Consider the following 15,866-nt stretch of genomic DNA (forward strand, 5'->3'; position numbering starts at 1 on the left):
TTATGGCAGCATTATGGAGAGCTTAGAGTGGGTGGGTGGGCACCGAGTATTGTATGGTTAGAGAGGATGGAGGGATATTTTGTGTGCAGTATTTTTGCATTTATCTTGTTTTGGCTTGTAGGTGACTGTGGAAGAAGTGATGACTACTACTGCATACCTGGATCTCTTCTTGCGCAGTGTTTCAGAGCCAGCTCTCCTCAAGATTTTCCTCCGTTTTATTTTGCTGCACCGACATGAGAATGTGCACATCCTAGATACACTTACAAGCCGAATCAACACGCCGTTCCGGGTAAGGCAAGCAGCAGGGAAGCAGTTCATGTACCAGCATGGATGTAGGTTAACTACTTAAATGGGAAATTCCCCATATTCAATGGGGATCTTTTAACTAGGAATCTAGGCATTTTTTTTGTCCAGATAGCTGGCATCTAACTACCTTTGTACTGAGAAGTTGATGAACATGTGGGGTGGCTTTATGCATACAGGCAAATGGGATAGAGGGAGATAGGGGCTTCTGGGAGTCTGGATTCTGCTAGAAAACTAAAGGTCAATTTGGAAGCATTTTTATTCTGCATATTGCTATATTAGTGCTGCCATAGATAACTCATTCGTAGGATATATATAAATATGCTTGGGTTGTGAGGAGCATTTTCGGTCTTTGGAACTTTCCCAAGCAGCAATGTTTTTAAATAATCTTTGTGGGAGGTGATGGGAGCTCTGTAACAATTTCTCCAAATTGCTCAAGTTGTGAACTGCAGTATTGCCAACATATTTCTCAGGAATCAAGTAGGTATTGTTATGGCATGTTTGCTTAAATGTGGTGATGTCTGCTTCCTTGCTTGATTAAGAGAAGGCACTTCCTTGCTCAAGTGATCAGATTCGTGCTTCCTTTTCTTTGCCTTCATTGCCCTGCATAGTTGAGGTTTATCTCAAATGTACGGTGAGCCCRTCCTTAGCATATGCACAATGCACCACAGTAGCTGGAGAGCTAGCTGACGGAGATACTAGAGATACCTTTGCTAACAGGATGATCTTCTGGCAGAAAAAGCAAATACTCTCTGCACTGGACTACCCTCCTGAGCCTTTTCTTGGCTGGCACTCTTGGCTGAATCTTGTGTGATGCACAGCTTCATGGATGAAATACAGAATATTGTTTTAGTACAGGAGAAGCCAGAACACCAGCATGTGCGTTGAAATTGTGTATTAGGGACAGTAGCTTTGTCTGAAACTTGTTTAGAAATGTAAGTGCATGCAGGTATGAATACATGCTGCTGTTACCGCATCTCTTAGATGGATTAACTCTGAAAACTCAAAATAGCTTCTGTTGACAGAAAATGCAAATGCTGTTGTCTCTGCTAATCACAACTACTGTTCTATAGGCAAAGGAAATGGGAATTGTAAAGAATTCTCCAGCCCTAAGCAACTCAGGATCTCAGCCAAAATGGTTCTGTGATACTAAATGGGTTTTCTGCGGTATAGCTTGGCCAAATGCAAAATCCAGAACTGCAGCCTTCTTTGTGTTTCCATAGCACAAAAGCTGCATACATTATTATTGCTGAAAATGTTCATTAATAATTCATAGGATTAAATTTATGTACAGACAGGTGACCAAAAGCACTTATAAAAACACCATCCTCTTTATCTCGTGATACAATGTTTTTCTTTTTATGAAACACAAAAATAGACTAGCTTTATTTCTTCAGATGATTCCTGCATTCTTGTTTTTCTTTCCAACCATATTGCAAACTCAAATGCAACTCCCTGAATACAAGAACATTTAAGAAAGTAATTTGGATTATTTCTAGCAGTCTTTTGAACTCTCACAGTATGAAGAATGGTTAGACTTGGCTCTCAGTAAATTTCACAGAGGAAGTGAGAATTCCTACTTCCTCCTGCATCGTCCTGCAAACACATACCTTTCCATGAAGGATCTGATTTCTTCCAAAAGTTTGTCTTACAGGTCTTCAACTCTGCCCTCATGTTCCTATGAAGAACTCCATTTCTGGTTATTTCTTCCTCCCTTTCCCTTTTACTTAATCCATCTCTTTTTGTAGACTCGAGATCTTGGACTAACTAGCCGTCTCCTGTTGGCTCCTCACAGGAGTGGTGGCAGGGCAGTAAGTTTGAGCTCCGCTTTGCCTCGTAGTAGGCCAGACACTGACTGCTCTCCTGGTTCTCCTCGCTCTGTGCCTGCCTGGTGAGCGCTACCTATACCCTTCTCCAGATCCCAGCTGGAGAAATAGTTCTCAGAAGAGTCAGCCTGGTCCTGGAGTCTAAGCCAGCTGTGAGATATTGTTTCCAGGAAAAAGCAACAGACAGGAGACTGTATCTAAGAAAGTGTGCACTAAGAGGCGCAGGGGAAGTGATGGTGCAGTGGTCCATGAAAACCAACTGGAAATTAGGGCCTACGCCTCTACTATGTTGGACACATCTCTTCAGTTTAGCAAGTGTCCAGCAGCTAGAAATGTACTGTACAATAGCTTTCAAAGTAGTTGTATGTCTAGTTAGTGACCAAAAAAGCCTGTAGAATTCCAAGTTTCTAGTCTGTCCTATAGCTCGTGTAAAAGTTAGATGCCTGTCACAGAATGGCATGTGATTTTTGCCTCTGCTGAGTGTGTGACTGCTGAAATACCTGGCTATGGGTATATTTTGATCAGACCTTTGCCAAAAAGGCAAGCAGGCAGTTCCAGTGAGGAATCCTATTTTTCTTTCCTTTTTCCTTGTCTCATAGAAAGGAGCTTCATGCCTTGCCATGGTTCCCACCCTTTGAAGTGACCTGTAATGCTGGGTTGGCTGAGTAAAATGGGATTGGGAGCACTGTTCCATATGGAATGATTCGGATAAATGTGAATTGTTTAGTCCTGACCTACGTCAGCACACAAAGATATAGGTTTGGAAATACTGAGGTATAGACGCACTCAACTTCTTGGTGTGCAGAACACTAACCATTTCTTATACCTGAAATAACAGAAACTTCATTATAAATTTTGTAAGTTTTCTTTCAGGAAAGACCTTTAGCTTATTCAAATTATATAGCAGAGGTAAAATGTAACACTTTATCTTCCAAGTTGCAGGGTTCACTTCATGCTGAATTAAACTAAATTACTAAATTAGAAAAAAAATTTTGAAAAATATTAAAGACTGGTAAATTACTGCTTTCAGTTCTATACAAGTTAATACCTTTGTAAAGGATATCTTTTCATTGTAAAGGATATCTTTTCATTGTAAAGGATATCTTTTTAAGTAGCTTTTTTTTTTTTAAAGAAAATTTCTAGATTGCACATATTTTGTTGAAATATATCTCGGTATATGTATAGCTCTAGACAGCTTTATAAAATCCCATAGGGGTGCTGACAAAATGAAATAGCATACTTGCAATGTCTTGTAAAGCATTATGTTGGCTGAGCCATTCTGCAATGCAGAATGCAGGGAAGATTGGAAAGGTACAATTTCCAGATCAAAAACTAACTGTATTTATCATTTTCCAGCTCTGTGTGGTCTCTTTGGCATTGTTCAGAACGCTCATTGGCTTACATTGTGAAGATGTGATGTTACAGCTAGTTTTAAGGTAAAGCCCAAACTCCTTTTGCCTTTTTCCATCCTAATTCTGAGACATATAGTCTCCAGTAAGCCTATGGATGTGGGACTAGATGAGGATTCTCCACGAGAGAACAAATCCAAGCAACTAGAGAGATGAGAATATTTAAGATTTTGACAAAAGTACACCAGGCCTGAAGAAATGTGATTTACATCCCACCATCTTCAGACACAACAGATTTATTTTTGTGATTTATTTGTATAAAAGTGAGAGAAGACAAGCCAAGAATATATTTATCACCTCCAAACTGCTTATTCCCTGGTTCTAAATGTATAATTCTTCTCTCCTGCATGTTTTCTCTTGTGTATTGTACACTGTGATACAGAGCAATATACTTGTTCACAGCTTCTACCTTTTTTGTTGTTTTTTTGACTACTTTGATTCCTCTCTCACACAGGAATATTTCAAATTCTTAAACCGTTGTACACAGATTATTATGTAATGTACTAAATACATTGGTTTTTTTTGTTTTTAACTGATTGTTGCCTGGGTTGCGTAAGAATACTCAATTATATTTTTGATGGGTGTATAAGGTTAGAATTGTTTTTTTTTTATTGAGATGTACTAGTGGAACTAGATCAGACTTTTAACACTGTAGAACATGTGGATATTTCAGATATCTGTCTGCCCTCTACCCACAGGCATTAAGGTGAGATTTGCTGTAGTTCTGGCTGTTGTGCCTGAGAATGTTGTTAGGACCGCTGTGAACTTAAGTATGGTAGGGCTTTCCTGCTAACAGAGTTGAATGCTGTATTTAGTCTTCTGTTTGTTTATTTAGGGAATCTTTTATAATTTGTTTTCATTTTAAATGGCAAAATATCAGCCTAGTTAACACTCAGGCTCTTAATGAAGTGCTCTAAAAATGTTAAACAAAAGTGCTCTAAGAAAGTTAAACATAAGAATGTGCTTCCTCTATTCCTCCTCCCCATAGCCATCCCCTCCTCTGCCCCAGAGCTCAGTCTTCATCTATTGCAGTAAAACACCTTGACAGCTCTTCCTTCCCTTTTGCTGGTTGCTTGCCTGGCACATGTAAACTGACTCTGGATTTTGCAGAAAAACAATTAAAATAAGGATTTGGGGATGTAACTCATTCATATTGGGACCAAACCGCTCTGCTAGCCATTGGCATTTGCACAACCTAATCTTCCCTCACCTCTTCCTACAGCAGGTTTGCTCCGACCTGCAAAGGACTGTTTATTTCCCCATTCTGATGCAGCTAATCTATCTACTCTACTTGACAGTTCCTCGTCAAACCTTAGTCTCACACTGTAAGGAGTCAGGGTGTCATGCTCTTGAAAGGTTTAGAATTTAGATCACTGTCAAGATATTATATCTTTTAATTTAGAGAGAGAAGGAAGGTAGGAAAAAGATTTTGTATGTTGTTGCTTTCTCAAACATGAAAGGACGATGGAGTAATGCTAGGCTCTGCTGTTTCAGGTATCTGATCCCATGTAACCACATGATGTTGAGCCAGCGATGGGCTGTGAAAGAAAGAGACTGTTATTCAGTATCTGCTGCTAAACTGCTTGCTCTCACGCCAGTCTGCTGCTCCACTGGGATCACCTTGCGTCTTGAAAGCCAAGAAAAAGCCTATATCCTCTGGACAAAGGCAGCACAAACTAAAGGTATTTGATGCTCAGGTAAACACTAGATCACGAACTGAGTTTGATTTGGTAGCAGCCCATTTGGAGGGGCAGAAGGGAGGGGAATGTAGTGAGCAACAATGTACTGGGCAATTAGTCTGGACTGGAAAGCTTATTTAATTCCTTCCATGTGTCCAGGTCTATTGAAACTTTATTTTACAGCTTTCCAAGTTGAATATGCATTAAGGGAAACAATATAGAGACACATGACTGTTACTCTTGCTGCTTCAGAGGTCACTATTGTCTTAAGGATTGAGTGTGGGCTGGTCTCTCAGAAATCCTGAGTTACAGTGCTGATTTTGCAGTAAGAACAAGTCATGTGTGATTTATGAATAAATCTCTCAATCTCTGTGCTTTTGATCTTCCTGCCTTACTGGATGTATGAGGCTAAAGACTCCGCTTGCCATGTTTTAGTGACCGCTTTGCTAGAGAACTTTTCAGTTGTTTTATTGTTTCATGGTATGAATAATTTTCTTATTTACTTTCAGATTCTTGCAGAGGTACTTCTGAATCCAACTGCATTGTGGAATATGGAAGAGCTGTGGACATCAGCTACCTGCAGTACCTGTGGGAAGCTCAAGAAGCCATCCTTCAGTGTATGAAAGACTGCAAGGTTTGGTCTGCCTTTTATGATGGAGAAAATCCTGATCCAGACACCTTTATCCAAACGCTTGCTGAGAACAATAAAGATGTGGAACACCCCATGTTTCACCTCCAGCAAAGGACACCTAGCATGTGTAGCTCCTCTCAAATAACTCCGTTCAGTGAGAAGATGCAGCTGGAGCTAGAATGGGATGATAGCTATGACACAGGCATTTCTGCTGGTTCTGATGTGAGCTCACCCCGCCTGTATGATGATCAGGGAAGCACAGAAATGCAGCTACCTGCAGAGCCACCAAAACATATTCAAGAGATGAAGAAAAATGCAATCATGCTCACCAAAGGATCTTACATAGAGGAATCAGACTTTCAGGATGATGTTATAGTTTACAGATTATGTGCCCAGAAGGATGCTCAAGATGATGACAACTCTGAGAAGAAAACTTTAAATGTAGCCAGAAAACATCAAGCCGAAAGCCAGACTATTAACAATGGGCCTCTTGCAAACAGCCAGCTGGAAATGGACTTGGATGAACACAGCAAGAGAAAATCAAGCTTGACTCAAGGTATAACAAAAGAACAAACAAACCAGAAAATGATTGAGGTTGATCCACAGCCCGACTTGGAGCTGAAACCTGCTCCTCAGGCGACAGATCGTAACTTAAACATAAGACTGCTGAGCACAGATGGTGAGGATTTCATTGCACAGTATGACAAAATTATTAAGGAACTAGATCCAAACAGTGTGAACTTGGAGGAACAGAAGTTGGGCACTCCTGGTCCCATGTCTCCAGCAGAAGAGGAGGAGGACTTTGAGAATTTCTCAGCAGACACTCCTTCTGAAGAAAGCATGTCATCTCTCTTTGGACCAAACGAGGATTTCTTTCCCAAGCATGCTGCCAGAAGCCAGATTGCTCCTTTTACAGGTGGAATGTCCTGTTAGTTACATACTTAACAAAAATCAAGGTCCGGTGATGAAAGGTGGCCAAAGGAGATCCCACTGGGCAGCGCAAGTCACAATTGCATARAGCAAGGAACAGTCCTGGCACTAAACAGGGTACAGCCCATGTAGCTGAGGCTGGCCCAAGGAGAATGAAAGAGGTGGAACATAAAAGTAGAGCAATTGGTGTAGTGACAGCAAATGGTGGTTGCTCAGTTCTTTTTTGGCCGCTTTTTCTTTTGTAATTGTTTAAAATCTTGAGATGGGATTATGTTGCTTGCATGCCAGACCTCCATCATCCTAGGATAAAAGTCCCCTATTGAAAGGGGAATGGAGTAACTGTTCTACCCAGGTTACCTCCGAAATATTTGTGGTGGCTTGTACCTCTGATGCTGAGCTGTGGTGTCATGTTGCCATTTTTTCTCTCTGCTATTTCACATTTTAGCACCAGGTGGCAGCACTGGTGCCATTTCTGGGCATGCCTGTCTGCAAGCACTGTCCCGGCATCCTGTTGTCCAAATGTCAGGGCTGCCCTCACTGTTGGCACACTTCTCTGTCTTATGCCAGACACCAGTTAAAGTTTGGTTTCTGGATGGTCTAAACCATTCAAGAAGCAGAGTGGTACTGGGGGTCAGAGATGTATTTTTGATCTGCGTTTGTACCGCTCCTTGTACTGCAAGCTCCTGATCTTTAATTAGAGCACAGTAATGCAAATAAAAAATGCATCTAGATTTTCTCACGCAGAGCAAAACCTCTATAAGCTGACTTCTAGTTCATTTGGAAGGAAGGGGGAAACATTCATTTTTATCCACTGGAATGCAGTCTCTTCTGGCTCGGCTTTGGCCAGCATGCCTGGCACTCTCTTAATTATTTGAAAAACTCAACCTGTTTTTCCAATTCATTTGCTGCTTTTGCTGTGATGGTAATTTGCTTGTACCAGAAGCTAATCACATTCAAACCTTTTTGTTTCCTGTTACTCACTGTCAAATGTAGCTCAAAAATGTTGTTCCTGAGTCTTTCATTCTTCATCCAGTACCTTCCTGCATTTGTTCCTTTAAAAAAAACAAAAACAAAAAAAACCTCAAAGCCTTGCTGTTTGTTCCCCACAACACACTTGACTCTTTGGCTCCTCACCTTTTTTTAATGGCTGTCTTAGTGATTGCCAGTAAGGAGAATGCTCATAAAAATACCTTGGAAATGTGAGACTGCAGTATCCTTCAAATATAGTGACATGGGATTTGGAGTGCTATGTTATGTATATAGACATATGGAATTAGGATTTTCTGTTGCTTTCACTGTTTTGGGATATTGTCATGGGATGGGGCTTCTTGATGCAGAATCAAATAACCAGGTAGAGGTGTCTGCACCCGGTAGGTCTCAGCAGTGCAAAGATGCTCTTGTCCAGCTCCATGGATCTATGGAGAAAATGTTAGTATGTGGATGTAGCCCTGGTTCCATTGGTGTCTATGTCTAATTTAAAAGCATTAAACACAATTGTTTCTATTTGCCCCTGAACAAGGAAGAATGTGATGTTCAGTAACAGAAATATAGTGCATCAAACTCCTTTCTTCTATTTATTTGCATAAATCAGTGCTTTATATACGCAGGAAGATGCGTAGACAGGAAAGGAGTATTTTTTTTGACTTCTGATCTGTTTACCCTGTTCCTTACAACTCTGCTTAGTTGCTTGGATTTTTATTTTGACGATTTCTTGAAAAAGTCACCCTACCACTGAGAGAGTTTTATTTATGTATTTTGGTAACATCTCTTGGAGTGGCATGCAGTGTTTGTTACAAACATCTAGCTTCAGCTTTATCTACTCAGATCTGATGTGTGACCTGGAATAGAGAAACTGTGATTTATCTCAACTCCTTCTCTGGGAATGCTTCTTTCTAAAGCTCCCCCTGCACTGTGATCCTCAGGAGCTCTGTGGAAGCGCCTCCATGAACACGGGAGGGGGAAACAGGAGGTTACACCAGGACAGGAGAAACTGTATATCTCAACAACATGTTTCTAGGCTGCTGTGTTGGGTACCCAGGCAGGGAGGATTCCTCCAGAGTACAATACCGATTCCACTTTGACTGTTGTCATGGCGCATAAAGGTAGGAGCCACATAAAGCCTTGTCTGCGCTGGCCCTCCTGCCTCTCTGTGTGAGCAGAGCTGTGCTGGTGTTAGCAGTGATGGACAGGTCTCAAGGGAGTGCTCGCTTTGCGCTCGCACTAGTTGTAAAACATAATAGACTTCAACTTCTAGTGATGCTCTGTTAGGTGAAGTGGCAGTGCAGGCACCTCTGATTTGGTCCTCGCTGTCACGCTGGCCCAGACTTGCTTTGGCCTCTGCAGCAGCCACATAAGGCTGGTCTAAACTGTGCCCTGAAAGGCTGATCACTAGTTGGGGGCAGCTGGAACATGATTGGGTTTTAGCCACCTTCTCCACCCTAGAAATGCCCCTAGCATCCATCTTCTGCCAGGGACCGGGGCTGTGGTGTTCAAAGTTAGCAATACGGCAGCCATGCCATCACGAGGCTCTTCTGCAGGGTTTCCCAAGCTTTTACGCAGTCAGAATAGTGTAGTGGGACTGGCTTTGGGCAAGGGCTGATCGTAATGTTTTATTTGTGATTAGGTCACTTTTACAGATTGCCTCAAGCAAGTCCCCTGCTCTACTGTCTAGCAGTATGTATTGAAATCCATTATTATTTGGTTAAAGTCATGCTCAGCTTGGCAAAGGTTTCTTAAGCTTGAGCATGAAGGGTTTATGCACTTTCATGGTAAATGGTTCCATATTTCAGTGATTATCCTGCAAAATGAATACACAAACTAAAGCTATTGTTTAGTGGTGACATTTATATGATAAAGCCTACATCTACCAATACTTTTGCTTATAAATCTGTTCTTAYGTCTTTCGTGCTTTGTGTGACTGTTCGCGGTGCTGAAAATGCCTTTTGTTGAGATGTGAACTATCACAGGTTTTGTTTCTATGTTTAGAGTAGGGTTTTCATGTTTTCTTTAGAACACCACAATTTTGATAAGACAAGGAACCCAGCTCGAATTTGCTTTGCCCAGGCCTTCTGTGGAATTAAGGCACAACAGCAGTAAAAAGGACAGATTCTGTTTGCATTGAAATTAGTGGCACCTTTCCAATTAACTTCAAGGGGAGTAAGCCATAACACATTAGGCTAAATCCTTATTTGCTCATATAAAGTAGAATACTTGTGCATGTTTAGTAAGCCATTAATGTAAACTGATTAGCTAGCTAGGTGAAGTGCTTTTGGTCATGATAGTTTTTAACACCTCCTGTTAACTCTGTGTATTTTGTCTGTTCAGATATATTTTGTTTTTTCCCCCTGCTGGCCTTAATTAGCAGGTAGGAGGTCTGATTTGGCTGGTTATGATGATCAAAATTCCTCTTAAATGCTTATTTCTTGGATTTTAAGATTTTTCTTCCGTGAATAAACAAAACCATTGGTTCCTCCTCCTTTCTTGCAGGACCGTTTATCAGCGTAGTGCTGTCAAAGCTGGAGAACATGCTGGAGAATTCCTTGCATGTAAATTTGCTGCTTATTGGGATTATTACTCAGCTGGCAAGTTATCCACAGCCTCTTCTTCGCTCCTTTCTGCTCAACGCCAACATGGTATTTCAGCCTAGTGTACGGTCACTTTATCAGGTACCTGATCACAAGCGTTAGTCATGCCTATTCCAAACTGGAACAGTATTTTTGGTGTCTTTTTTTTAACTTTACTGTAGCTGATTTCAGTTCCACCTGTTGTTCTTCCACCTGTCTGAGAGCCTCTCTCATCTCATTTTGATGTGTTAGTTATATCTGTGCGAAGAACTGGAAATTCTGTCTGACCATAACTTTGGTCATAACTCTCTTTTAATGCAGCTAGAGAAGGCCTGAGTATTCAGACTATGGCTGCATTGGGCTCAAGGGAGGAAAAAGTAACTGTTACTGTTGTTTTGGCAGGTGCTGGCATCTGTGAAAAATAAAATTGAACATTTTGCTTCCATCGAAAAAGACTTCCCAGGTCTTCTCCTGCAAGCCCAACAGTACTTACTTTTTCGTGTGGACGCATCTGATGCGGCTGAAGAATTGCTGACCAAAGGTAAATATTAACCGTACTCACAGCACAGAGGAGTGCTGTGGGCAATGACTCACTGGTTACCTCTCTTGTTTTCTACAGTATGATTAAAAATAGGTGTGGTGCTTTATGAATATCGTTAATCAGAAGTACACTTCTGACTTTAAACTGATGATCCTCAGTAGGCCACAATATATAGTTCTAGTTGGATATTCTCTGCTCTTTAGAAGCTTTTATTATGTCTTTGCTACAGAAAATGCCTGTCCAAAGAGTAACAAAATCAGTTCTTGCTTGGCTCACTGTCAGTTTGGCAGTAAACAAACTTGCTTTCAAGGCGTAAGGTAAGGTGGCATATGTGCGTGATTTTGTTTTATTTTTAGCCTGACCTTCAGCTAGTATTGGTTTTTCATTTATAAATGTTAGGGAGGATAGAAGTCCAGAATGAATTTATTTCTGCAACAGTTGAATAAGGCCTCATATCATGCATTAGGCTGCTACTAAGGGAGGTAGATATGAGCCAGAAAACATTGAATGCACTCTGTTGAGTGAAAGCATAAAACACAACAATAAATGAGGGGCACCAGCCAGGACACTTGAAGAGCGCCGAGGAGTTAAACAGGCCCGACTCCAACGAGCCCAGGGTCCAGCTGACTCTTGTAACATCAGCTGCTTCCCAAGCGCAGGGTGTGCTACGCCTGTCTTCGCAGCTATCAGTATTCGCACTGCAATGGGGGAGTTAATATAAATAAACAAACAAACTGGGGAATCTTGCTTTCTAACTGAGGCATTTTCAGAGGCAACTGGGCGACTGGCAGTGTTGGGGGCCCTGACCTGGAAACACGCCCCGTTCTGGGGTTGCTGCTGAGCACTCAGCCGTGGCTGCCTGTTTCCATTGAAAGCTGACTTCCCACGTGATGGGAATGCTTTGAATTTGATGAGTACAGCGACCACAGTTATTACCTACTCCGCTATAGGGTTTGAGAGAGTCTGCAGAGAGGTGTTCTTATTGATCATTTGGAATAGATGGTGATCATCCCACTCTGCCTAGACCTCTGTGGAGATGATACTTGTTGGGGATTTCCAGAGGTGTGGAAAGCAGGACACTCTATATGCCTCTTTAATTGTATTTTCATTTTTCAAGGCTCTGAATAATAATTTTCTTAGTTACTAGTCAGCCCAGTATGTGTTTCTAAGATTTGCAGTACATCTAGTCTGCAAAATTATAGTCTCACCAAGGCTGCTTCTGGAAGAATTAGTCTGTGAAGGTGCATGCTATAAATGAGCTGTTTATTGCAAATATCAGTAGGGGTTGAGGCACTACATTCTGGTGCCATAGATTAGAGAGCCTTACAATTAGAAGATATTGTAGCTGCTATGTGGGAGACAAGATTAGGAGACAACATCTAACGTCCTTTTTTCAGGTACTGGCAATAAAAACTTTATATAAAGTATCCCCAGTGGAAATTCATTCATCTGAGTAAACTCGCAAGCATTACACTTCAGAGGTTTCAGTGCTGGTTAGTCATACCCCAGTTAAGTAAAACAGTCAGTGATTTTGGTATTTATTTGTACTTCCTATTTTACATCAGTTTTTGTGGGCTTTAGAATTTGCCAGGTCCCCTCATACTGGTTATTATTTAGGAACTTGAAACAGAGGCTGCTTAGTCACCCTGCTGGTACATTTTCTTCTGTTTTGTGGCAGCCACTGTAAAAAATGCACCTCTTGAGAAATGGGTAGGGAGTAAATAAATGTCTGGATAACTACAGATTTGGCTCCCAGCCAGACTAGCGAAGCCAGCAATCAAACTCTAATTCTTGGGGCAAGTTGCCTCACTAGTCCATCAACACGTACAAGGTCAATTAAGAAATGCAAGGTGGGAACAATTATGGTAAATGAAGCAGAATGGGGAGATCCTATCGGTTGCTTGCATGATACTCAAAGGTTGTTGCATTAAAGCTAATATAAAGCTTCTCTGGGGTTCTTTTGCCAGTGGAAGTGATAAATAACCCCAAACAGTTTTCCCTGCAGGTCTGAGCATAACTGGCCTCCTACAGAATTTAGGCCTGAAAAATGGAAGCCAGACTTATTGAATAGCACAAATATAAAATAGAAATATTCCAAAGCATTTTCTTTCTCATGACAGTGACAGTCTCCAAAAATCTTCTAGCAGAAATGAACGATTAATTTTCTGCTTGCAGTAGTATATGGTTTGCTTAACCAGTAGTTTGGGTTAGGCCTAGATATGTAGAGCTGCCATGATCCAGATCCCATATGAGACGCTGCCTTTCCTTTAGCACACTGGTAACAATGTCCTGAGAGTTCTCAGTTTCTCAGTTGTGTGATTCAGTTTGCATCCTGACCCTAGAAAGAAGTGGACAAGCTCAGGCGAAGAAAGAATCAAATCTCTGGTCCCTAGACTAGCTTTCTGTGTGTTTGGTGGGGTTTTTTGGTTTGKTTTTTTTTCTTGTTTGTTTGGGTATTTTTAAAGTGGTTTAGTCTGAATCAAAAGGTTTTTGTGGAAATGTATCAATTTTGCCTTTTGAAAGGAAGAGTTTAAAAACAAAACCTAAACTAACTTTGACAGCATACTAGCATTCTGGTTTTATTGACCCTAAAGTATTTAAAATAATTATGAAATGTTTTGACAGTGTTATAAAATCTTAAAAAATAATAATAATAATAATAATAATAACCCCTCAAGGGAAGCTCAAAACTTCATCTTTTCATTGTAATTCATAATTTAGGTTGTTTTTCTTCCCATAGTCAGAATTTTCCACAGAACTGAAATTCCCCTACTCTGTGTCTAGTAGATAGAAATTTGTAGAATAACAGTATGAATGATTGATGAGTCTGGAGTTGGAGAGGTTTTTTGAAACTCCAGAAAAGTACAACTCTGCTAGATGATTAAGATTAAAATTTCTTTCGACGTTTGAAAGTGTACAGTAATTCCTCAGTGCCTTAGAAGGACTTCATAAAAGGAAAAAAAGTGCAGAGCTATTGAACACAAGAATTGCTTTGCTACATTGAGCGAGGCTCATCCATGCCAGAGTCCTTGCATTAGCTGCTTCCAGATGCTTCAGAAGAAGGCACAGGTAACCTGAGACTGAATAACATAAACTACATGCCCGTTAAGGGAAACCTTTTCTTAATGTAGTGACATAGTGTGTTTGTTTTACTGCCTGCAGAATGGTGAGCTAATATCACTTTTTTTAAGAATTACACAGCTGATGAGAACACCCCCTGTTAGGTTATGCAGAATTTTATCTGACTAAGCTCTTGGTCTCACTGGCAGCTTGTGGCAGGGAGTTCTGCAAGTTAATTTTTCTTTGTAAAAGAAATGAAGAAATATTTCTTTCTATGGATGTTAAATTTTTTCACCTTTTTAGCTACACAGAATGTCATTTAATTAAAGTGCAGTTCTGCTCCAGGTTGAAACGAGGAGCGATTGATTGAAATTTAAGTGCTGCTGTCACTGCCATTCCATACATTCTGCTGCTTGAGCCCTGCCTGATCCTCAGAACTCTGCAGGAGATATCATATAGCTGGCTGTGCTGTGGGGAACACGTGGTGGTTTTTATTTTATTTTATTTTTTTAATGTTTATTTCTTGATGACAAGGAGTGAAAGTTGGCAGGGACTAGAGTTGTAGCAAAGTCAAATTTTCAAGCAGTTTTTCCCTTAGTTACTAACTTACTCAAATTCTCGTGATGGTTTGCCAGCTCAGGCCTCAAATGTATTTTCACAATTATTAATGGAGGGGAGGAGGGAGAAAGAGAGAGAAAAGTAAAGTCCAAATGATACTTTGATCCAGGGGAGGGCTAGAATACAGTATCATTTTAAATCGAGAAAACCATGCTGGGTTTAGATGGTAGATATTATCTGACTCTTATTTCATAAGGTTAATCCATACTATTCTTTCCCATGATTCCTTGACTGCCCACATATTTCTTTCATCGGAGCTGGAATTGAATAATACATAACCTAGGAAAAGATGGCTAATAAAAAATGCAGTAGAATTGGGCCATATAGAACTTTAAAATGTTGGATTAGTGGAGTATCTCCCTGCACAGTCTGGGTATTGCAAACTACAGCTCTAAACACAACCCTCATAAACTGGGTATGGTCACTGTACAAATACTACGTATGCTACATATATTGAGTCTTTTTTTCCTCTCCTCCTGGCTTTAGGTAATGTCCAGCACGACAGCAGCACAGGGAAAGGGAGGGGCCTCTCCGAAGCTTCTCCGGCTGTACTCCAGCCTTTCCTGGGACATAAAGGAAAGAAAGGCCTGGCTCTTCCCAGCCTTCCCGCGCACGTGAGGAATGCCGTACTCGCAGCTGCCCTTTTCCCGGAGTTCCTGAAGGAGCTGGCAGCGCTGGCGCAGGAACATTCCATTTTATGTTACAAAATACTGGGGGATTTTGAGGATTATTACTAGCATCTTTTTTCAAATATGTTTTTAAAAAGCTTTTAAACAAGGTTTTAATGCAAAGCTGCTTACAGAAGAAGGTTGTACTTTGATATTTCCTGAAAATACTTGATTTGGAGGGGGAGGAAAGAGGCAGAATATTATTCCATGTTATCTTWTATTAGGCCTTATAATTTCCCTCTGTGCTACGTAACTTATTTGAGATATTTCTGATACTGCTGTTGTTGCAGCTTCCTAATTCATCTCTTCCTTTTTACACAGCCATCCTTCCTTAGTGTCACAGATTCCTGTTGAATTTCTGCAACAGACAGTCATGGACTGGCAAATGTTTTACTTTTCTGTTCCAGAAATACTGTTCTAATAGCCTGCTACAAGGCAGTTTGCTCTGGAAAAGCATTGCTCCATGGGGAAAGCTTCAGGTAGAGCGATATACACAAAATCTGCACAAAACCCCTTTATGCGAAGGGTCATGCTTCTCCATGTCTTTGCCCTTCTCCCTCCCATCCCTCTTCCCTGAAATGGGGGTTCTTACCGATCCACCACTGAAGTCCTTTTTAACTGGGGGCTCTTGTTTTTGA

General features: G+C 40.8%; 1 protein-coding gene across 1 annotated transcript in view; it reads left to right on the forward strand.

Annotated features, from left to right (window-relative positions):
• Positions 1 to 15,661, forward strand: part of FAM160A1 (family with sequence similarity 160 member A1) — a 67,818-nt gene extending 52,157 nt beyond the window's left edge. The window contains exons 6-12 of the mRNA XM_026088213.1: positions 122 to 289; positions 3,486 to 3,565; positions 5,033 to 5,220; positions 5,727 to 6,764; positions 10,265 to 10,443; positions 10,744 to 10,882; positions 15,047 to 15,661. Of these exons, the coding sequence (XP_025943998.1) occupies positions 122 to 289; positions 3,486 to 3,565; positions 5,033 to 5,220; positions 5,727 to 6,764; positions 10,265 to 10,443; positions 10,744 to 10,882; positions 15,047 to 15,297 (2,043 nt within the window). The 3' untranslated portion in view covers positions 15,298 to 15,661. The remainder of the gene's footprint in view (positions 1 to 121; positions 290 to 3,485; positions 3,566 to 5,032; positions 5,221 to 5,726; positions 6,765 to 10,264; positions 10,444 to 10,743; positions 10,883 to 15,046) is intronic.
• Positions 15,662 to 15,866: the final 205 nt, after the last annotated feature.

This window comes from Apteryx rowi, unplaced genomic scaffold (genome assembly GCF_003343035.1).
Source record: "Apteryx rowi isolate R43461 unplaced genomic scaffold, aptRow1 scaffold_76, whole genome shotgun sequence".
NCBI lineage: Eukaryota > Metazoa > Chordata > Aves > Apterygiformes > Apterygidae > Apteryx > Apteryx rowi.